Source organism: Taudactylus pleione, unplaced genomic scaffold (assembly GCF_031769625.1).
Source record: "Taudactylus pleione unplaced genomic scaffold, aTauple2 ptg000342l, whole genome shotgun sequence".
NCBI classification, from domain to species: domain Eukaryota; kingdom Metazoa; phylum Chordata; class Amphibia; order Anura; family Myobatrachidae; genus Taudactylus; species Taudactylus pleione.
Genome location: NW_028284743.1, coordinates 781635 through 806750, shown reverse-complemented (window position 1 = coordinate 806750; position 25116 = coordinate 781635). Strand labels below are relative to the sequence as shown.

The window sequence follows — 25116 nt, the reverse complement described above, 5'->3', positions numbered from 1 at the left end:
TTTCCCCAAAAAAAATTTCAACTGTTTCTTTAAAGTTTGAACAAATGGATCGATTTCAGGAAACTCTATGGCTGTATATGTTCTCTGCGTGTGTTGAGGAGAAAGGGTTGGATTTATTGGGCGGCCCAAATAGTGTGCCACCTGCTCCAGCACATGCTTATGTGTCTGGAGTACATGTTGGTGTAAACGATGAGTCTGCAAATGATGCCAGTGTTTCCAGAAAGGGCTTCATTTGTTTCTGTTTGTAGGGGGGCAACCCCCAGGCAACGTCTGTATGGCACAAGCGTTTGCTTGGTGGGATTAAAGAGGATCAGATGATAAGGTACTATCGTCTATCCTCTCAAGTCATTTACCATTTGTATGGCATTCTCCAGGAGGACCTGAAAACGTGCGTGCCCACCAATCGTGCAGTGCCTGACCAAATTGCTTGGTTACTTACATTTTTTTGGCATAGGGCAGTTTCCAGCCCACATTGGCACTTGTTGCTGGCTAAGCACAATCATCTTTTTGTGATTTCTAAACTAGGTCCTCCTGGCCATGCAAAAGCATGTGTTCAAGTTCATCCTTTTCCCTCAGAGATATACATTGTGGATGACTGTGAAGTCATGCTTTTTGCAATGGGGAGCATCCCTAATGTTTTGGGTGCAATTGATTGCACCCATATCGCCCTCATAGACCCGCGGAGAATTGAAGAGGTGTTTCGTACCCGAAAACAATTCCATTCTCTCAATGTGCAGATAGTTTGCATTGCAAACATGTGGGTCATGAACATTTTTGCCGGAATGCCATGGTCATCTCATGACTCCTATGCTTTACAAATGTCCAGCTTATATGGCAGTTTTCAAGATCAACTTATGCCACATGGCTGGTTGATGTGTAAGTATTATTTTGTACATTTGCATATATTCCATTTTTCCCTTGGTTTAAATTTTTTGGGGGCAGCCACCTTTTGTTGATGGTTTGTTTGTGGCCAGCCTAGCTTTGGGCAGTGTTTGGTGTCAGTTAAAAGCTGGCCTCTAAATTGCCCAAGGTTTGGCATTGGCACACATTTTGCCATGGTTTATTTTTTTCTCTCTTGGTAAATATTTTTTTTCGTGTTTGCAATGTTGTTAACACACCCAACAAAATAATATGCAATGCGGAAATACAAGGTGGTATAAGTTCAACGAAGCGGGACGTTAACATGCGTGTAGATGGTGACACAAACTATTGGATGATCATTGTGAATGTCTGAGGTATTGATACAATGCGGATTTGTTAATAGTTTATTTTTCAGGTGAAAAATGGGTCTTACACGTGACATGACTGAGTGTGAAAAGGGAGCTGATGTTTTTGGCCGAGAGCATGGCCATAGCCTTGTTGGTGTGCCCTCAAAGGCAGTGAGCAGTATCCATCTACAGTGGAAGAAGCATAGACACAAAGAATCTCAGTGGCGAAACCGTGGGCGAAAGTCAATCATGACAAATTGGGACCGCAGGCATTTAGGACATCTAGCAACCACCAATCAGTTTCAAACGCATCAGGAACTGAACCAACACTACAATGCCAGACCCATCCAAACAGTATCAGAACTAACACTTTGACACAAACTGCATGGGTTACAAATTTTCAGTCGTATAGCCCGGGTGTGCGTCCCAGGTTAATAACCATGCGCCTGACATGGGCCAAACAGCATCGTCACTGGACCATTGAACAGTGGAGACGCATCATATGGTTTGATGAATTCAGATTTTGCTTATATTCCAATGGTAGCCGCTCCAGAATCATGAAGAGGTCTGGGAAAGCGTTCCAACTAGAGATGTACGGTTCAGTTTTACAAGGATTTACTCGGATATGTTCGGATCTCAAAAACTGCATCATATTGGCTATCCGGCTGGTCACGTGCTTTGGATAGCCAATAAGATGAATCTGAACTAATCCGAACTTGCGGTAATGTGCTGAAAAGAACCAAGTAAATCCGAACCCGCACATCTCTAGTTCCAACAAGACTGTGTCCAACGAGCTGTGCAGAAAGGAGGTGGAAGTGTCATATTTTAGAGGGTGTATTTAGAGTGCTGGAGCCTTGGTCGAGGTGTCAAATCGCATGAAAGCAGTGGACTACGTGACATTGTTGGATCATGCGGTTTTGCCATTTGTCCAGTCTCTGAAAGATAAAGACCACCTTGTGGATCCACTGTTTCACGATGATAACTGTACTGCTCATCGCGCTAGGATTGTGCAGGATTAGTTTGCAGAGAACCAGACTGACGTGCCAGGTCTCAATGTTATTGAGAAAATTTGGGAAATGGAACTGGCAGTGAAAAAGAAACACAAACACCCTCCAAATCTGGCTGCATTGGGGGACCACTTGGTCATGGAATGGGCACAATGCGATTTGAATGTGATCCAGAGTCATATTGATAGCATGCCTCGGATCCGAGCTGTCATTAAAGCAGGCGTAATGTAATGCCATATTAACGTCTAATGTGAACATTCGATATTATTTTGTCCAGTGTGTTTATATTGGTTTAATATTCAAATCAATGTTCTGCTTTTATTCTCAGGGGATTCTGGATATTGGAGTCAACCCTGGTTGCTGACACCATTGTCAGACCCTGAATCCCAAGTAGAAAACAGGTTTCAGAGTGCGCACATCAGGACCAGAAGTTTAATAGAACACCCAGTACCTTTGGTCTCCTTAAATCCAGATTTCGATGTTTAGATTGTACTGGTGGTGTGCTGCCTTACTCTCCCAACATGGTTTGCAATATAATTATAGTTTGCGATATGCTTCACAATATTTGTGTTGCAAATAATCTGGAGGAACAGATTGATCTAGAGAGTTCTCTGGATGTTGACGTGTTTCCTGTTGCGGAGGATGAGTTGGCAAGATATTACCAACTTTTTTTCATGTAAGTTTATGTTCACATTAAATGCAATGCTTTTTTTAAAATTCATTGTATTATAATCTACTTAATTTTATTATTTTCCTCCATCGCAGATTACCTGGTTTGATCTCTCTGCCGTCCTGCTGTTTTGAGTATGCCAGATTCCAGATTGTTTGGGGCATCTGGAAAAATGCTTTGTCCGGAGAAGGAAAGGTGAGTGCTACCATCAGTCCTGTGTCATGCCAACAGTAAAGCATACTAAAACCATTCATGTGTGGGGTTGCTTCTCAGCCAAGGGAGTGGTCTCACTCACAATTTTGCCTAAGAACACAGCCATGAATAAAGAATGGTACCAAAACATCCTCCAAGAGCAACTTCTCCCAACCATCCAAGAACAGTTTGGTGACGAACAATGCCTTTTCCAGCATGATAGTTATCACTTTTGCCTTATGGCAAGGTGCTCCAAGTGGCTCGGGAAACAAAACATCGAAATTTTGGGTCCATGGCCAGGAAACTGCCCAGACCTTAATATCATTGAGAACTTCTGGTCAATCCTCAAGAGGCAGGTGGACAAAGACCCACAAATTCTGACAAACCTCAAGCATTGATTAGGCAAGAATGGGCGGACATCAGTTAGTAAGTGGCCCAGAAGTTGATTGACAGCATGCCAGGGCGAATTGCAGAGGTCTTGAAAAAGAAGGGACAACACAGCAAATATTGACTCTTTGCATAAACTTAATGTATTTGTCAATAAAAGCCTTTGACACTTATGAAATGCTTGTAATTTTACTTCAGTATACCATAGTAACATCTGACAAAAAGGTCTGAACATACTGAAGCAGCAAACTTTGTGAAAACCAATACTTGTGTCATTCTCAAAACTTTTGGCCATGGCTGTACTTTCGAAATTGATTTTAGTATTTGAACGGAGACATAGATCTATAATTTATAGCAGGTTGCCACCATAATTGTTGCTTTAAACAATTTAAAATGTAAATCAGGAGATTGGTTTTACAGAAATCTTGGAAATAATGTAAGAATAGAGGCACCTTATCTGCCCCAAACAGTAATTTTTTTGAATATGCTAGATGTTTTATATAGTCAAGTCACATTATTATGACCACCCTACTACATATGATGTTGGCAGCACGTAGCCCATGAACTACGTCGCGTGCCGTGAGCTGGCTTGGTGGGGCCACCAGACATGTCTAAGACGACAATATAGCAAACCCTGCTGCGTATGCGGCTCCAAAAGCAAACGGATCGTCAGTGCACCTATGCCAATGAAGGTGTATCGGCGGAAAAGGCTTCAATTTTAACGCCTGTATTGGAATTGGACCTCCACTGTTTGGCAAAGTGTTTCATCAAAAGAATGGATGCGAGTGACAGGCGAGAAACATCGTAGAACAAACACCCTGCAACCATTGCTGTAAGAACACAAGTTGGTGGTGGCAGTTTTGTGGTCTGGGGAATGTTTTCATGGCATTCTCTGGGCCCACTCATCAATGTGGAAGGCGCCCTCAACAGATTTGGTTATGAATTTATCCTTGCAGAGCACGTTCACCCATATGTGCTGATTGCCTTCCCTGAGGCGGATGAGATCACTCAGCAAGACAATGCTACATGTCACACGGCTAGAAATGTCCGACAGTGCTTGGCTGAGCTCGACCAAGACTTTCAAGTACTTCCCTGGTCCCTTAATTCTCCGGACTTGAACCTAATTGAGCATCTTTGGGACCACCTTGATCATTGTGTTCGCTCTATGAATACTCCACCACGCACCCACCAGCAGCTGTGGGATGCACTGTAGTCAGCATGGCTCCAGATACCTGTGCAAACCTACCAGCACCTTATTGAGTCACTCCCAGCCCATCTAGCTGCTGTCCATGCTCACACAGCGGTTTCTCTGGCTGTTAGCTGGTAGTCGTAATAATGTGACTTGACTGTACATTTATTAGGTAACGATATTACAGAATGGATGCAGGATATTTCAACACTTATCTACCTCAGTATTTTGGATAGGAGACACCTTATTATAATACAGGAGATGGAGGATTTTATGGCTAGCTGAATTTCATTATCAGATTTTGGCACCGATTCAATAGTTTGCTTCGTTCCATTGCTGTTTGTTTTTCCAGTCTAAACCTGCATTTTAGATGGCTAGTCACGATTCAATTGATGCACTTATGGGCAAACAAAGTCAGTGTTCGGATGTTCATAGGGCCTCATTCAGACCCACTCGCAAGCGGCTGTCCGCTCGCAAGTAGGTCGATGGTGTGCACTGCGCATGACGGAGGGAGCTCTGTCGTGCGCAAGCGCCAGACGCGACGAGCGAAGGACTTTCCTTCGCTCGTAGTGTCTGATCAAAGGGGGCGTGCTGTCGATGTTGATTGACAGCACGCCCAATTTGGTGGGCGTGCCTCCCAGACGGGGGCGTTCCCAAGGGAACGCCTACCGTCAGAAGCCAAAATCACCGTCAGAAGCCAAAATCACTTCGGGCCTTGCGGTTGAGAAACTCAACCGCAGGCTCCGGCTCGCAGTGGCGATGGTCAAGACCATCGCGGCCATCAACCTGCACGCTCGTATAGGCTGTGGGTGGTGACCCACAGCTATACGAGCGTCCAGGAGGACGCTCCATAATTATGGAGGTGGGCCCTGATTCAGAGCGAGCGCTCTGGTCAGAGCGTCCGGCTCTGAATCAGGGCCATAGTCCACTAGTGGGCATGCTAATGCCTTGCCGTGCGATCGCCTGCCTTGCCGAATTTGCATACGTATCTAGCAAGCGGGTCTGAATCGGGCCCAGAGTTCTGTGCTGCTATTGAAAGGAGCCTGCATTTGGAATTGTCATCAGTGAAGAAAGAAGAGTATTGCAAGTGAATTAGTATCATATACTGTTGATAATTTTTTTGTTTTTCTTTGGTTTGGCTTTCACATACCCTTTTTTCCCTAAGTCTGCTTTTTTTAGTATTTTTTTTTTACAGTCACTTACATACACAGTATGGGGGGGTCATGTTTTCAGCTAGTACCGAAACAAGTAGTTTGTTGGCTTCAAAGTGTGCACTCAGGTGAGGGGGATTGTATTCCCGGAAATGAGATTATTACATTTTATCACCTATCCTACTATTTACGCTTTATATAGCCTTTTAAAAGAGGACTTTGAGGCTAAATACCCTGCTTGGTGTTCTGCATTTTTTAGCGTCTGGCACCTTTCAGCCGACGCTAGCCGTTATTGCTCAGTATTCACAAGTTATGTTTTCACAAAGTGGCACATTGTTAAATCCACATTCCACTCAAAGCACTGGACAAAGTGGAAAAAATATTCCACAATTGGAAACACTTTTACTCTATAAACGTTCGGATGGTATGTGATGCCAAATTCCGTATCTTAAACGTGAATGCTAGTTTCCCAGGGTCTACCAATGACTTTTATTCTCCAACAGTCAGCAGGGTCCAGAATATTCAAAGCTGGTGGTGTTTTTCTTTTGGGTTATTTTTTTACTTGAATCTTAGTTTATATGCAAGTGATGGAGGACACAGAATCAGATCCTGGTTGATGATTCCCATATCCAACCCGCTCACTGCCTCCGAAAATAGGTTTCAGGTTGCACATATTCAGGCCAGAGGGGTAAACTGTGCGAACCTTTGGTCTTTTGAAAAGCTGGTTTAACTGTTTAGACAGGTCCAACTGTGCGCTGCTGTATTCACCTTACAAAATTTGTGATATTGTTATTGCTTGCAGCACTTTAAACAATATCTGTGTCGCAAAGCATTTGGAGGTAGACAATGACACAGAGGTTTCTTTGGATCATAACCTTTTTTCTGCGGCGGATGAGTCCTTGGAGTCGGGCAATATCACACATCAGGATCTTCTTATTGGCTATTCTTATAAGTGTTATCACATTAGACTTGGAATGTGTTTATCTGTTTTTTTTACTATGATATGTAAAAGTAACATATGCAAATTTTTGTTACATGACTTTACATACCATCACATGCCAGCCTGGATTATTTCTGCAAGTTTACTTTCAAGAGTTCGGTTGAAGTTCAATGTTCTGCAAATATTTTGAAGTTTCCCCAAGTTATCCATGGTTGTCACAAAGTAGTAGGTGAATATAAAAGTTACAATATTTTTTTGTTTTGTCTTTTTTGAATATTTATCATTTATTAAAAAAAAACTTTTATTTATTTATTTAAATGTAAATACACTGTGATTTAAAGACCTCATGCACGTTGGAGCCTTTCAGAGCTACTTGACAGCCGGGATGATACAACTGGCAAGAACAAGTTTTAAGATAAGTATCAGACGTACACAATAAGCCCTTCTGCTCTCACTACTTCTACACGTTAGTTCTTTGCTGTAGTAAAACGACACATCCTATCAAGGCCAAGCATCAGTTGCTCACATATGAACAGAAAGCATGCTGGGATGTGTAGTTCCCCTACAGCAGGGGGAAGCATTCTGAAGTTGCCTAATCCTAACCTTTTTCTTGTGTCTTTTTTTTCCTTTCAGTGCTGCCTCTCTCTGGAGGTACAGTACAGTGTTGCTTGACAGTTTGTGAAGCCTTCAGAATTTTCTATATTTCTTCTGAAATTTGGTCTAAAACTACCTCAGATTTTCACACAAGTCCTAAAAGTAGATAAAGAGAACCAAATCAAACAAATGAGACAAAAAAATAGACATGCTCAAGTCTTCTAATAGCAGCTTTAAAAAATGCATTACAGACAGTCCCTTCAGTGGACAAACAAGCATGGCAACAAGCTAAATTACTTCTTCTGGGGAAATTAAAATTTGACAACTCTAACGGGGAGGTAAGACAAGCCAAGATCACTGATGAAATGCCTATATTCTAAAGCCACATTCTGAAAATATAATCTGGTGCAAAACTAGAATTGGAACCATTGGCAGGGAATACGAGGCCATCTTTTAAACCTGTGGAGAAGGGCAGGGCAACATTACAGTAGCTCGAACATTGGTGAAAGTCGAAAAGGGAAGAGTAACAATAAGAATCTTGAACCCTCATAACTAGTCAAATTATGCCGTAATCAACCAATAGCCAGACTTTTCCAAGTGACATTTCAGGACATTGTGAGTGTTGAGCCTATGGTACTGTTATTCAGCAGTTTAGTAGTCAATGCATGGCCTGACTTACCTATAAACCAAGGATGGGGAACCTCAGGCCCCGGGGCCATATAGGGCCCACCGGAATCATTTGGTCTGGCCCTCAAAGCTTTTTTCTGCTAGCCTCATCTGGCTAACAAGGTGCCTAGAATGGCACCCTGCAGCCAGAATGCTGTAACAAAGAAAACCCGGGTCAATAAAAATCAGTTCCACTTATGTGCACCATTGAGTATAGTTGATAGTATATATCATTTCTTTTAACCTTTATATGGGATAGAAAATGTATAGTATAAGTATAAAAGGTCTATTAATAAGTTTCTTTATAAAAGGGGCTGGTTTAGGTCAGAGGTTGAACAGTAGTTAATAAATGCCATCGCTCCCATGTGTAAAGAAAGCTTTTATTCTAAAATAATTACACTACATATGCAATATTGAACTCATTTAGTATTATTAAATATTATTGTGCTCTGGTTCACATTAATTTTGTGCTGATTTCTAATGGTAAAGAAATTCACTGATTGATAAAATTTTACATGGGTCAATGAGTTATTAAAATAATATGTTTTAAAAGTGTCTATTTACTGTGTTCTAGGGAGTGGGAACCATTGCCTCTCTGCCCAGGTGTGGAGAGAAGAGGAGCCAGATAATCACTTCTCAATTGAGATAACTATACTATAACCAGCAACTGCACTTTATTATATTATCTTTACCAGTTGGGTTATTACATATGTTCATATTTAAACGTGTTTCGATAACCGCATGTTTTAGCTTTAGCAATGCAGGCTATTAAATAAATATGGTCCTTCTATATTAAAATGTGCCCTCTCGGGGGTCAGCACCCTGCCCAAAAAAATCTTAGTGAACACTAACTCTTATACAAAATTACTCAGATTACCAGATGTTTATACCCGGTAATACGCCAGCAACATTTTTATAACACAGTGCATCTCTGTATCTGAATATCCACCTCCCAGGAACGGCCTATACATTTCCAATACATTTCTGAGACCATGCATCTCAAATGCTATTGCACCATGCGACTTTTTAGCTAATTAGAAACATGCACAATTATTATTATTATCATTTAATTATATGGCGGCACAAGTGTTCCGCAGCGCCTTACAAAGTACAAAAACAAATAAGTTGAAAATCATTGACTATTTCCGAAAATATTGAGATTGCTTGAGACTCAGAATCAGGCCCTATATGCCACGTTTGTGGCTTCTACCCCATAAAGTAGGTGTCTATTTAAATAGTTTATCTAATTCACCTTTTAACTCAAAAGTATCACACTGTTGCAGAGCATGTCTCTTCAGGCATTTATGCAGAGTAATAAATACATGTATGTACATTATCAAGAAACCATCTGAATTTAACAGAACCTACATAAGGTATTAAACTAATGGTGTTAAAAAATTGTTACAAAAATAATAAACATCAAACTTATAACACTGCTGCTGCCGTAAAGAGTAAATAAGGTTGCACCTGATTTATTCTGTATATATTTAGTCCTTCAGTGCTGTGTAAATATTTAATTTACGTCTTTTCAAACAAAATGAAAATACTTATGCTACAATACCACCTAACAGTTTATAAAAATAACATAACACCCTTATGTAGAAGAGAATGTGTTCTTTTCAATGAATTATATGTTACAAAGCCCCACTAGTGTAATCATATTAAATGACATATTGAAAGCATTGTTTTTCTCAGTGCTGATTATAAATAGTTCTCTCACACTTACATGTTTAACCTGAACACTTGGTAAATGCTTGTCTGTTCCTGTTATCAATCTGTATAAGAATGGAACTTTCGTATGAATGTATTACAGCCAGCAGAACTGACATATGCTTTGAGATTTCAGATTTTATACTGCATCAGTTCCACTTAAACCATTGTCTAAATATTGCAGAATTTTACATTAGTGGTTATGATGGGTTTGGTAAATAAACATTTTGTCGAGTCTTACAAGTTAATGTGAAAATTGTGTTTCATTATTTATCTTCAGTGCTAGTTGAGCAGAATTTGTGTACACTATTTCATTATATTTTCATAGGTCAACTCTTCTTTCACCACATATAATTACAATTTATAATTAGATTTTTTTATTAGTGTAACTGATTATACCATTGCAAGATACTGAGGTTCAAATGTAAAAAGAACAAAACTGTTCAGGTGGACATGCACAAAGTGATAAACTATTATTCATGTGTTATTATGCATTTACGTTCTAGCAATTACATGAAAGCATACATATGTAGGTCTGTATAATGCGTCATTTCCCATCACTATTTAAGGGACTTCTGACTGCACACACCTATTTAGGAAAATACAGTATCTGGTAGTGGTAGATGATCATGGGCCTGTCGCTGAGCGTGGCCTGAATATCAAAAAAGAAATATCATTTTGTTGGGCCTACATGACAAAACCCCTACACACAGCTTGTCACAGATCATAAATAACCACATATTACAGCGGCCAGTTTAACATGCAGATATACAGCTAGACTATTACAGGATTCCTCCAAGCACAGCTGACTGGGCCTAAGCCCCCACTAGTGTACGTATGGGAGATCCGCTACTCTAGGCATGAGCAGCACGCTGCACCACTTCATACCCCATATATCTGCCTGCTGTATACTTGTGCTTCCATAAACCGTGTTCATAGCTAAATATTTACTATCACTGATACATGATGCCACGCTACACCAGTGATGGCTACACAAAGCACACACACAGCGCCATGCTGCCTGAGCGCTCTCTCTTACTCGAGTGAGTCACTCTCTGGCGCCCCAGGCGGAAGGGCGGGACCGGATGCGGGGAGATTGCGCTCTGGGCAGTGATTGGCTAGCTAGTCCTGTGGTTTTGCGCATGCACCGTAGCCCGTGATCCGGAAGTAACTCTCTCGATTTTTTAGTCTGACACGTAGCACCGGAGGCAGCTGAGAAGACAGCGGTCCGGGAGGTAAGCGGCGGCTCTCAGTGTCTGTATCCGTCACCACAGTCCCACTATAACCGTCCCCAAAGCACTGTCTATCACCTATAGCCACACTGTAGTGTCATCTATACTTACTGTATCACCCATGCATACCCTGCAGGGCACCCGTGCACCTATACAGACTGTCTATCACCTCTTATGCAGACCCTGTAGTGTCACCTATACATACTGTTACACACTGCCTCCAACATCACCTATATACGTACTGTTACACACTGCCGGCAACATCACCTATATACGTACTGTTACACACTGCCTCCAACATCACCTATATACATACTGTTACACACTGCCTCCAACATCACCTATATGCGTACTGTTACTGCCGGCAACATCACCTATATACATACTGTTACTGCCGGCAACATCACCTATATACATACTGTTACACACTGCCTGCAACATCACAATCACCTATACACTGTCTGCATCATCACCTATGCACACCCTGCAGTGTCCGTAAGAGGAAGTTTTCCCTACACTGGTGTCCAGTGAGCCAACACTGTCCAGTCCTTCTCCTTCCCTCCAGCGTATACATCATCACACTGATACACCCATCTCTCCTCCCAGTACTCTGCAGGACAGAACAGTAATACATAGGGTATAACATCAGCTGACAGTGAGAGTGCACTGATGATATACAGATGTGCAGTGCTGGGCTGCTTGTCATGTCTCATTAACGAATATTTTCTTTGGTGTTCAGAGCTGCTGCCATGTCAAACTTTGATAAGTTCAATCAAGACTTCTACCAGACCAGCTACAGTATTGATGATCAGTCTCAGGGTTACAATGCAGGTGGAGGACAATATAACAAGTAATTTCATCTTTATTATATGTTATATTTGTAACATGTTTTGATAACCTTACAGTAATACATAATTTTCATATTGTCTTTGTTTTAATTTTTTTTTGTTATACTAAAAAGTGGGTGAGTATAAATATTTAATGTAACAGGTGCTGGGGATGCTCTGTGCAGCTATTTACCCACTGCTTTTCTGCTGGGAGGATTGTGATTTGTGATTGCTCCTTATGTCCCCCTCCTCCCCTTCATCTCCATTTTACATTGGTTTGCAAAATTAATAAGCAGAGACTGACAAAAAATGGTGCATGGCGGAGCCACTCAGCCCCAGATAGCATTATTGCTTACCGTTCTGTACTCATTCTGGGCCTGATTCAGACCCAGTCGCAAGCGCTGAGCGCTCGCAACCGGGTCGATGGTGGCCCAGAGCGCATGCGCACAATGGAGCCGGCTCCGTTGTGCGCATGCGCGGGACCCGGATAGCGACTGGCATGCTGTCGATGTTGAGTGACAGCACGCCCCCTTTGGTGGGCGGGCCTGGGGGGTAGCTGCCCAGACGGAGGCATTCCCATGAGAACGCCTACCGTCTGGGGGCGGCCCCACTGACATCACAAGTGATGTCAGTGGGAGAGCCTTCGGCTCTGTTTGAGCCGAAAGCTCTCTGGGGCTTGCGGCAACGAGACCATACCACAAGGGTCTCGTCACAAGCCCGATGGTCGCGATGGTCTTGACCATCTTCCTGGCCGCTCGCTATAGCTGTAGGAGGCCCTGATTCAGAGCGGTCGCTCTGTCAGAGCGACCGGCTCTGAATCAGGGCCTCTGTGTTTAAAAATACTAGCTGTAATGCCCGTCATTGCTTGACTTGTTTTATTTATTTTTCTCTCTTCAACTAATACTTTCTTTTCACCTCTCTCTGCATCTCCCCCTTTTCTATCTCTCTTCCTCACCCCAGTTTCTCTCTCCCTCTCCCTCCCTCTCTCCCTCTCCCCTCCTCTCTCCCTCTCCCCTCCTCTCTCCCTCTCCCCTCTCTCTCCCTCCCCCCTCTCCCCCTCCCTCCCCCTCCCTCCCCCTCCCTCCCCCTCCCTCCCTCTATCTCCCTCCCTCTATCTCCCTCCCTCTATCTCCCTCCCTCTATCTCCCTCCCTCTATCTCCCTCCCTCTATCTCCCTCCCTCTATCTCCCTCCCTCTATCTCTCTCCCCCCTCTCCCCCCCTCTCCCCCCCTCTCCTCTCTCTCTCTCCCCCCTCTCCTCTCTCTCTCTCTCTCCCCCCTCTCCTCTCTCTCTCTCCCCCCTCTCCTCTCTCTCTCTCCCCCCTCTCCTCTCTCTCTCTCCCCCCTCTCCTCTCTCTCTCTCCCCCCTCTCCTCTCTCTCTCTCCCCCCTCTCCTCTCTCTCTCTCCCCCCTCTCCTCTCTCTCTCTCCCCCCTCTCCCCTCTCCTCTCTCCCCTCCTCTCTCCTCTCTCCTCTCTCCCCTCCTCTCTCCTCTCTCCTCTCTCTCTCTCTCCCCTCTCTCTCTCTCCTCCCCTCTCTCTCTCCTCCCCTCTCTCTCTCCTCCCCTCTCTCTCTCCTCCCCTCTCTCTCTCCTCCCCTCTCTCTCTCCTCCCCTCTCTCTCTCTCTGCGGGGGGGGGGGGGGGGAGGTTAGGCTAGGGGAAGAGGGGGTTAGGGTTAGGCACCCCTGGGGCGGATTTAGGATTAGGCACTTAGAGGGGGGATTAGGGTTAGGCACTTGGGGGGATGTTATGGTTAGGCACCCCTAAGGAGGGTTAGGTTAGTTAGTACTTACCTATCCACGATCGGGATTTCCAGCACTGTCGGGCTTCCGCTGCCGGGAACTCTGCTGTTGTCGGCCAGGCGCTCCCAGGAATCGAACCACCACCCATGCAGCCAGCGGTACTTCATACCGATTCCCTCCTTTGCATCTCTGACACTGGAGAAAAAAGTCAGAGGTCATATAAGCTGTTGTTACATGCCAGCGTGATGGCATCATTAAAATCACTCTTCAGATAGACATTGACAGATTGGGTGTTTTTTTTTTTTTGTTTTGTTTTTTTTAGAATATATAGGCAGTGCTTTATTTCAAAATATTGATGCAGTTCTTTTCTTGTTAAATTAAAAAAACTTAGTGTTATGTCTTTACAGCAAATATATATTTTTACAGTATAGCTATTCTGCTTCCTGTAATTCTTCCACAGCGCTGAGCATCCATTTTGCATGGGCATTAATGATTACAATGGTTTGAATGCCACTTATAAAAGACAACAAATCAATACTTGTTTCTATGATCTCTAAATGTGTAATAAGTGCATGAAAACTTAGTAGAAATATTTCTGTGATTATTAACATTATACTGTATAGCGGAAAGCCTTTGGAATCCGTGTGAATGCATTTGAGAAACAAGCTTTTTATGCCGTATCATTGACCAAGAAATTTCAAGCTGTAGATGCAAGAGAGTTAAAGGGCTGCTAAATCTAACAAATTATAAGATCTTATTATTTATTTATTTATTTATTAACAGTTTCTTATATAGCACAGCATATTCCATTGTGATTTACAATTGTAAACATTAATAGAACAAAACTGGGTAATAACAGACAAATATATAGGTAGGAAGGCCCTGCTCGCAAGCTTGCAATCTATAGGGATCTATGCAATCTATATTATTGAGAAGCATATTTCCTATGCAGAACATGTTGAAAAGCACCAACACTTGTGGTTACATTTACTAAAGTGAGAGTTTTTAGAAGTGAGTTTTAAAAGTGATGTTGCCCATAGCAACCAATCAGATTCTACTTAACATTTAACTAGCACCTTCTAGACGATAATAGCTAGAATCTGATTGGTTGCTATGGGCAACATCACTTTTAAAACTCACTTCTAAAAACTCTCACTTTAGTAAATTTACCCCTTGGACTTTGTAAAGCTATGCTGACTGATAACAGAAGAATAACTGATAAATATCTCGTTTTAAGTCTTGGTATTTGGGGCTAATGTTTTGACCATTTAATAATAATTAACTTCTATGCCCTATATTGTGTATATATTTACTATAATTTGAATATAAAACTTCATTAATGTTTCTTATACAGACAGTACCATTATGATTATGGCCAGCAAGGCGGTTTCATGCAACCAGACATGATGAATCAACAACAGCCTTACACAGGACAGATATATCAGCCCACACAAACTTACACTCCTACTTCAACAGAATCTGTTTATGGAAGCAGTTTTGATGACGAGCCACCTTTATTAGAAGGTAAAATTCCACTTTGGGTAACACTTCTTAAAAAAACTGTATAGCAAACACGTTTGCATACATAAAATGATGAGCCTAATACCAATTATTATTATTTGTTACCAGTTATTTATATAGCGCACTCATATTCCGCAGAGCATTACAGAGAGTATTTGTCCATTCACATCAGTCCCTGCCCCAGTGGAGCTAACAATCTATATTCCCTACCACATGCACACAGGTACACACTAGGGTTATTTTTTGTTGGGAGCCAAGTAATCTACCAGTATATTTTTTGGAGTGTGGGAAGAAACCCACGCAAGCACAGGGAGAATATACAAACTCCACACAGGTAGGGCCGTAGTGGAAATCAAACCCACGACCTCAGTGCTGTGAGGCAGTAATGCTAACCATTACACCGTCTGTGCTGCCAATAGTAAGAACTGTTTCTTTTTGTCTAATGGCATGTACACATGGGATGAACAGACAACGATCAGATATCGTTGTCTGATCATCCTAAATGTGCTGGATGTTCGATATCTAACATCCAGCACATGCACCAACCACCAAACTACTATAACGACCCACTATCAACGATCGCGGGTCCCTATAGGAAATAGGCTAACCTGGTTGACATCGACCAGGTTAGCCTGCATGCACGGGCGATGGTCGATATCGACCATCCGTGCCCGCGCATTGATGGTCGTTGGAGGGGGCTAAAAAAAAGAACGATAGAAACGATCAAACATTATCGTTTGTCTCATCCTTTTTATCTGACCGTGTGTATGCACCATAAAAGACACTAGTCTCTGACCAGAAAATGGGAAAGTGATGTTAATTGGATTCATTTGTATTGTTAGCAAAATAAAGATTTGATGTGGTTGTGTAATTTAAGAGCATAGAGTACTTCCAGGATAACGAAAGTGGAGGAGCATAGATGTATTGGGCCGAATTCAGTTGGCTTCGAAGGGCTAAAGAACCAGATAGCATCCTTTTTTTCTTGACTGCAATGATATACAGTATATGGGACTGGGCTCGTTGGGGGAATTTTTTGTTTTTGACAAACTACCTGTATGATTATTAATTAATTTGTGCAAACACTTTGCAGAATTCCAATGTCAACTCTATGCTTAAGTTATAGATAGAGACCACCCCAATCCCTCTTTAAAAAATTACCTTGTTCCCACCTTGGTGGTTTTAGTACCACAATTATCGAGTCTGGAATTGATGTGTGAAAAACTGATTAGTGTTGCTGCTCACCATAAAGCCCACCCTTTTCACTGTGATGCTAATATATTTTTACACTGTTATAAGTTTACACAGTTACTGCGTATTCAAAGTTCATGTGCTGATTCAAAGTTCACTGAAACAGTGGTAATAGACAATTGATTACTTTTACCCATGAACAGTTGAGAATAAAGGTGATCTGTTTGTTTTATGAGCTGGAAGTCCATATCTTTGCAACACCATTGTTCTTTGTTTAATAATGCTTACACTGCTCAAGAAGCTTGTGTTTGACTAAATAGCATGGATGCATGTCTTTAGTTATTGATTTAGTAATGCCTTGCTCTAGAAATGTTTTTACTTATTTTGATTGTGTTTTGGTTAACTTTATCTTTTAAGGTGAGTACACGCTAAGACAATGGATCGGCCATTCGGCTGATCCGCCGTTCTATCTGACAATTGGTAAGTGCATACTTATCAATTGTCGGCCTGATGTGTCGTGCCTGACGTCACAACTAGGCAGGCATTTACATGTGCCCAGCCAGTTGTGATGTCAGTCACCAGCGGCCTTTGCAGCAAGTGTACAGGCGGTCTGCTGACCGTCCATACACACAGCACGATGTGCCGATATATATCTGCCTGCAGAACAGGAGAAATCACTTCGTCCTGGAGCAAAATGTCATCATGCCTCCAGTTCAACTGGAGAGAGTGGGACTCTGGAGTTTCCCTATAGGTGCTTAGTGAAATTTGTGATTTTTTTTTTTTTCCCTCTGTAGATGATTTTGTGAACCAAGAGATCTTGAGTGATGAGCATACACATACCTGCCTACTTCGAAATCTTTCCAGAGGTTGATCTAGAACAGGGTGGCCAACCAGTCAGGCAAAGAGCCAAAAAATATCTGTAGTCAAGTTAAAGAGCCGATAGCTGTCACAAGGCCACGCCCCATTTTTGTGCGCACGCCTTTTGTATGACATTTGCAGGAGCATGACCGTGTGTCGCACCCCCATTTTTAGTCACGCTGGGGGCGAGCCCAGCACATTGAAAATGCACAATTTACAAAATCTTTCCAATATAATTTTTTTTACCATTTTACTTTGCTGTAATTTTTTGTTAGTGGGACTTATTGCAATCCTTGTTTTCAATCATTTTTGAATGGCTCTAATTCTATGCCCCCTGTATTAGTGCCCATTATGCAGTGCTTCCTGTAGTAGTGTAAATTATGAAGTGCCCCCAGTACTTCAACGCATCGCCGGCTCCATACTGTCAGGGCTTGCGCTGTCACTGACTGGACAGTAGGCTTGCAGGCTCATCACATCACGGGTGCACTACATTACTGGGAACGCTACATTACTGGGAACGCTGGCCAGCATTCACAGTTGCAGTGGGGGTCTGGGGGGGCCTTTGTACTGCCGAGCCGGATCACAACAACAAAAGAGCCACATGCAGCTCGAGATCCGCGGGTTGGCCCACCGCTGATCTAGAAGAAATTCCATTGAGGCCTTTGGCCCCAATTTATCTTAATTTCCAGTAGCAAAGGGGTTGATTAAATGTAGTACAACAACTGCTTAAAATACTGCTTCTATGACCGATCGTTATGTGCCGCTCTGAAGTTCTGCAGCGTCATTCCATGGTAACTCCCGTTACAAAGTGACATAGCAAATATATGCATGACTATCAACAGCAAAAGGAATTTTTGTGAAATTAATTTATTTACTGAGAAAATAATAAGACCGGTCATGCAGTTAAAAAGCTGTATACAGGAATTGCTAATTGTTTGCTATGTCACGTTGTAACGTGAGCTACCATGGAATGACCCTGCAGGGAAGATGACGAAGATAAACACTAAGGGCGCATCGAACATTCACTGTGGCTATCTGGCTCTTTTTAAATTTGTGTGTTTGTATATAGATATCAAACCGCATTCTCCCATTAATCGTGTGTATGTATTTGATCTGTGCAGAACTTGGAATCAATTTCGACCACATTTGGCAGAAGACCTTAACGGTACTGCATCCACTAAAGGTAGCAGATGGCAGCATCATGAATGAAACAGATTTGGCCGGACCAATGGTTTTCTGTCTCGCTTTTGGTGCCACACTACTACTGGTAATGTTTTTACATTTGAGTATCATTATTTGTAAGAGTCATAACATTGATAATTAAATACCAAAACGTAACGGCAGTGGTACAAAGTAGAGATGAGCGGTTTGGATTTGACTCTTTTTCTTTTCGCCAACTTTACGCAAGTTCAGATCTGAAAACGAGGCAAAACGTTATCTTTCATGGACCTCTTGGATCTCCTGTGGCGGAAATATGACGACGTGCCTCGTTTTCAAATAGAAACTGCTCGTCTCTAGTATAAAGTCACGCAACATATTTTGTACTTAATTGTATTGTGCTCATTTTTTTTTTTTTTTTTGATACCTCAACAAATTATACTAACTAGTTATAGTGTAAACAAGGAGTCAAACATTTCTATATAATATCAAAGGCAAATATATCATATTATTAGAAGTGAATAAAACTTGCAGCATCATGAATGAAACTAATTTGGCAGACCAATGATTTTTTTGTCTCGCTTTTGGAGCTACACTACTACTGGTAAATTGTTTTACATTTGAGTGTATCATTATTAGTAAGAGTCATAACATTGATGAAGTTGTGTACAGTGGCCCCTAACATTAGATAATTTTTTTTTTCTGCAAGTAATCTATCTTGCAATCTCTTTCTACAGCAGCCTTTACTGGAATTTTTAGCGTAAAAGTATACAGTAGCTTAATAATACATTTTAATATTACTATTAAATGTAGATCTTTTTTATTATTTGGAAAATAATGCCCATTGAGCAGTGATTTGCACCGTTCTTATGTGCACTTGGCTATTAATGGTTTCAGCAGTTTACTGCCCTGTTCACAATTTCTTTATTTGCATCATCCTCCTTAGTGCCCAATAGCAACTATATATGAAGGGAAAATAATACCCCTTTTACACCAGGGTTAACCCGGGTAGCTCTTTGGTGTAAAAGGGACTTGGTTGGGTTCCCGTGTGGAGTGACCCAACAATCCAACCCAGGTAACTTGCAGGATTTTACACGGGAATGCAGTGTGAACTGCACGATCCGGGTCACGATGACCTAAATCGTGCCGCATGCCTGCCGATTGGCCGACTTCAGTTGTGCTTGGTGGCCGGCTTCAGTGGCGCTTGGAGATGACATCTCCAAGCTTCCACTTCAACGCTGGAAAAGCCGGGTCACTGCAGACCCGGCTCCAGTGTGAACAGCGCCACCTCAGGAATATCCTGGGTCGGCGCCGGCTAAATTCCGGGTCTGATCCGGTTTGGATCCCTGTTCCAACATCTGTGTTAGACCCGGAATTTAGGTATAAAAGCTGTATAAATCTCTCCAGGCAAGTTTCTTGTTTGACTATTCTCTTAACTGTACAAGATGTCTAAATATGAAATGTTAGCTTATGATTGCTGATGACTTCATTTTATTATTGGTTTATAGATAATGGTGACTCGAGAAATGCAAAACTTAATATTTTGAAGGAATAAGTTAAATCATATTTGTAGCTCTTGGTAGCAGATATCATGTTAATTAATACCAATAACATTTTAGTTGTGTGTGTGTGTATATATATATATATGTGTATATATATATATATATATCTATATATATATCTATCTCTATATATATATCTATATCTCTCTATCAGTATGATTTTGAAAATATTTAGACTCACAAAACGTCTCTTTGCTACATGGTTTTAAAGCCTTATTTTAAGTTCTGACACTTGCAGCTCTGAGTTGCATCTCCAATTGCTTAGGATGGCATAGCCGTTTATGGCTGACACAAAAGCTTATGGCAAACCTGCCAGTAGGAATCCTATTTCTTCATGGTCTGGATATATTCCAGAAAGTGCAGGATGTAAAGAAGATTTCAAAAGGTTCATACATGACCAAATAAAGATTTGTATACCCTCACCCAGAAATTGCCATGTGTTTGGTACAAACAATGAAAACCTGTTCCTATTTTTGGGGTGATTGTCCTAAGATCTCTGTGTGATATATTTCTTCTCCCCCCTTTATACAGGCTGGTAAGATTCAGTTTGGCTATGTTTACGGGATCAGTGCAATTGGCTGCTTGGGGATGTTTTGCCTTCTCAATCTGATGAGCATGACTGGCGTTTCATTTGGCTGCGTTTCCAGTGTCTTGGGTTATTGTCTTCTACCAATGATTATCTTGTCTGGCTTTGCTGTAGTGTTTTCTTTACAGTAAGTAACATATTTTCTTCTGTCTTTTGAAATGGTTGTAAATATAACTAGCCTATTAATAAGCATTGGAGAGTAGTAAAACGGTCTTCATCTCAGATGGTTTCCCTCATCAACTTACTACACTGCTGCAACTGTGCATTGTTCAGCAAATCATCTCCGCATTGCTGCTGTAAGCTGGCCTCAATGTGTCTATGTAAGGTGCCTCAAGATAAAACTACAGCTAGCATATCCACTCAGGGCCCTGTAGACTGATAACATAGACATGCATATCCTAAAATAATCATAGTGTGTGTATGTGTGTGCATATATATTTATTATGTATGTATAATATATGACTAGTATATTGGACCTGACATATGCCTGGTCCCCTCAGTCTCTGCCCAATCCAGCTCTGCCCCAAGTGCTCCCTCCGCTCTGTCCAGCCCTGCCCCCATACTTACTCCATTAAGAGTAAGCTCTGCATCAGCTGGCTAGTGTCTTTCCCATTGGAGGGGTGGCATGCACCCTGTCCTCCACTGTGAGCAGACAGGACCGACCATAGGAAATTATTATACATTAGTAAAGGGACCCAGGTCACCTCAATCTGCCCATTGCTCTGACCTGTCCCAGCTTTGCCCACCCCTCGCTGTTCCACTATCTCCCATGTTTACCTTTTCCAGCTAGGCGAGGGATGGGCACACATGCATAATTATTGAATATTTATTTATAATTGTGCTTTCTATCTAATCCATTCAATATATTTTGGGTGTTTAAACATCATTTGTTTATTTTCTTTTTTTCAGAGGTATTGTGGGTATTCTCCTTACAGCATTAATAATTGGATGGTGCAGCTTCTCTGCCTCAAAGATCTTCATTTCTGCTTTGGCCATGGATGGACAGCAGCTCCTTGTGGCCTATCCTTGTGCTTTACTTTATGGTGTATTTGCCCTGATTTCTGTGTTTTGAACAGACTACTACAGTGGGACTACAATGGGGCCTAACACACCTTCAAGACCAATCTTATCTGTCGTTATGATGAAAATTTTGGAGGGAACAAGTGACGTACAACTTGTGTTCATGTTTTATATAGAACTTTTAAGTACTGAAGCAACTCAGAATATCTTTGCTTTATTAAAAGCTCATATTTAAGAGTTAAACAGCTAAATTGTTGGCGTTTACTGGATGAAGTAACTAGCATGCCGGGATGAGGTGTCTCATAAAACAGACACCATATGGAAACTGAATGATAGTAATAAAGACAATTCTGAGTTGATCATGTTGTACATTTTATAATAAAGTTATTTAAACTGTCAGTGTTAGAGAATATTCACATTCTGTCAATTGACTTCTGGGTGTACACTTAGACACTTTAAGTAGAAGCTGTATTTTAACAGCTGCTCTTTCCGTGAGATATTGCACATTTTCATTTAGCAAGTTGCTATGAAATTATTTCTGTCCTATGTAACCTGTAAAGCCTAGCGTGTTTGGCATCAATTTTTCCCATTTTAATGAGACACCCCCTTGTAGAATAAAATTCTTTCTACCTCAACTGCTTTTTGGGCCTTGGTCACCACAAGTGTACAGTGCTGTATGTGCATAGTAGCATTTACAGTGTGTTTTGTCTGTTCTAATTTAAACTAGGTCTTTACATTTTGCAGCAACATTTTTGGACTCCCGAATTCGCCCGATAGCTGTGTTAACGCCCCGTTAAATGAACGTGTTAACGGGCGTTAATACACTGAATCTATGAAAACCGCGTTAACTGGCTGTTATCGCCCGATAACAGTACAGTTATTGGGGACTTCGTCTTGGGAGACCTAAAAAGAAATCCCTGTTAAGTGGGGCTAATTGAATATCCCACGGCGATCAATTAGACCGCGGTAAATTACCACAGCTAATTGAATCTACCTTCAAAGAATATTGATGGCATCAGCTTAAATGGAGTTACCATGCTGAAAAAGTAACAAACAAAAATAAGTTTTTAACATGGAAACTGAAACCTATATTTCATGTGATTATCTTGTTTGAAATGTATTTTCGAAAGTATGGGCTATCGTTATTCCTAGGGTGCGTTTCATTGTTTTATGAACATCCATTGTTGGTGCAGTTTTCAAACGTGGATGTGAGGTTATGAAGTTGTTGATTGGAACTGAACTGAGGCCCGGATTGTGCGCTGTTAGCATCGCTGCTGCGTCTTTGGACACAGCAGCTATGCCCACATATGCTTATGTCTCAAGAGGTGTCTTGTGTAAATAGATGGCTCATGCCACCTTCTGTGATTTGCTGCTGTGTTTCAGGACGCAACATTGGAACACTTTCGGGCAGCCATCTGAGTGGCTGCCGGGGCTAGGAATTTGCGCCCGGTGAAGCAGACCCTGGCCTCACCACTCCCAGAAAACGGGGATGGCACGCCCCATTTTCAGGAATGCATGGCGTTATCCCCTTCCCGCCCCCAAATGGCCATAGCCTGTCAATCAGGCTAGACGATACTGCTTGCGATGACGCAGGACCCGTTCTGCACATGTGCAGAATGGATCATGTGCATGTGCAGTCCCCCCGCCATCAGAGCTGTATGCTAACCATCGGGTTGGCATACACCTCTGAATCAGGCCCTAAAGCTACGTACACACGGTACAATTTCAATGAACGGTAACGATATCGTTCATCATTAAATCATTCATATTGTTAATTTTTATGCAGCCAATGCCCAACGATGTGCCTTCCCGCATGGACAATAACTATATCGTTGGTCTGCCAAGCATGTGGACGATATTGTTCATTTTCCATAGTGGTTTGTGAACGTTGGTGATATCTGTTGTGTATGGATGAACACACCAGGAAATTCAAGGGAGCTCGATATCGATCGCTGAACAGATCGTCCCGTGTGTATGCAGCTTAAGTCTTTAATGCCAGCGAGTTGTTATAAGTCCATGTGAAAAGATACTATTGGTGACATAATAAAAATAGAAAAAAATCATTTTGTTATTACTGGTCATGTAATGTTATCAAGATGTGTAAAGCCCACTTTCTAAACCTGGGAGAACTTAGTAGTGGCTATCAAATAATAATGAAAAATATTAGTAGCTTAAAAAATCATTTGCGTTTTATTTTTAGAAGGATCCCAGCCAATACAAACACTGAATACTGGACTGGCCATTAAGGCAATGAAAGTGTATAGAACTATGCTTTTAAGTGTCTTACTAGTTATGTGAGTGTTAATAAATATACAGTGATAGCCAATATTATTAATTTATCCACTTATCCTGACAATTTGCAAGATATATTCTGCTTGTAATTTATTTCAACAAAATATGCTGAACATCAAGTTTGCAAAAAAATAATTTGATTATAAAATATTTTGTTATAGTAAATATCCCATCAAATAATAACCATATTTTACTTCATCAATTTAATCTTAACTGGCAACTGCTTATATATTAACACTCTTATCTAAGAAGAGTCCCCCCCCCCAAAAAATATTTATTATTATTTTTATGGTGTTCCCAGGAATAAATTATACACTGGTGTAAAATGTTTACAGTTTCTTTGCTTTTCTTGTATCCTTTCCTTTTTTTCTTTTTCTTTTTTTACCTATAATTTTATACATATAGACAAATCAAATGAAAATATAACAAAGCTACGTAGATTAATTTAATACCATGAAATATACACCAACATTTATTTTGCAGAGTCTCGATTTTAAAGGCATATTAAATATTTACAATTTTTAGTAGATTTTGTGAAAAATGTAAATTAAGTATTTCAGCAGGAAAATAAAAAACATTGTTATATATAGCACCTTTAGAGAGCATTCAAAATTGTGTTTGCGAATATAATGAGAACTTCATCCAGAAAATATATATAGCCACAAAGGTTTCTATCCAAGACATGGGGGTATATTTATTAACCAGGGCGTTGTCAAAGCCACCAATAATTGGCAGCTTTGACAACATGCTGTTTAGGAAATATAACCCCACCCCGACGTCTTGGAGATTTTGTAAAAATGTTCACAGCCTTTAGGTTTATTGATCTTATTTTTTTAGAATTGTAAAGTGGTTAAATAGACTTTTAGAAATTGCAGAAACGCATCAATATACGAAACATTAAATACAGTTTAAAAAAAAAAAACAGAAGCAAACAAGTTGGATGCACTGTATGAACTTTCTTTCATATAGAGGTGCCTGACCCTGATCTTCATGCTCTCGTATTATAGGATCCTTATATCTGTAGTTAATGTTGCTGGAGGATCCAGATCCTTGCACGAACTAAAGGTGCACATCCACATGCCGACTAGAGAAAGACAGTACGATTACGACATCGTAATTGTACCGTCATTCCCCATCCCCTGCAGTACCTACACTGAACGATTAGTCATTCAGTGTAGACACCCTCCATCATCCCCGAACATGGCCAATCTGTCGTTATCCGCAGATTGACTGGCATATTCGGGCGATGAATGATGTCTGACACGACCAGCGGGAGCACGCATTGCTGGTCGTTTCTGACATAGTACACGAATGCATGATTATGATGTCGTAATCGTGCAATCGCTCATTCATATCGCCTAGTGGATGTGCCCCTTAATATTCAGCCTGTGCTTTTCTGTTAGCCAATTCTGCTAAAC

At 41.3% G+C, this 25116-nt stretch overlaps 1 protein-coding gene and 1 long non-coding RNA gene across 3 annotated transcripts in view; one reads left to right on the top strand and one right to left on the bottom strand.

Moving 5' to 3' along the window:
• LOC148508814 (uncharacterized) overlaps positions 1-10818 on the bottom strand; it is a 29528-nt gene extending 18710 nt beyond the window's left edge. Inside the window, exons 1-4 of one of the 2 annotated variants that reach the window (XR_015869539.1) lie at positions 10754-10796; positions 9731-9779; positions 8018-8158; positions 7348-7494 (exon numbers count right to left, since the gene is read on the bottom strand). This is a non-coding gene — a long non-coding RNA (uncharacterized LOC148508814). Of the gene's footprint in view, positions 1-7347; positions 7495-8017; positions 8159-9730; positions 9780-10753 lie in introns of both variants that reach the window. The other variant, XR_015869540.1, reaches the window with a different exon arrangement.
• Positions 10819-10843: 25 nt separating this feature from the next.
• Positions 10844-24026, top strand: YIPF5 (Yip1 domain family member 5). Its single transcript, XM_088443978.1, has 6 exons — positions 10844-10949; positions 11686-11796; positions 14868-15037; positions 18202-18347; positions 20332-20513; positions 21296-24026. The coding sequence occupies exons 2-6, from the start codon at positions 11696-11698 to the stop codon at positions 21456-21458; spliced, it is 762 nt and encodes a 253-aa protein (XP_088300104.1). The 5' UTR covers positions 10844-10949; positions 11686-11695; the 3' UTR covers positions 21459-24026.
• The last annotated feature ends 1090 nt before the right edge of the window (positions 24027-25116 follow it).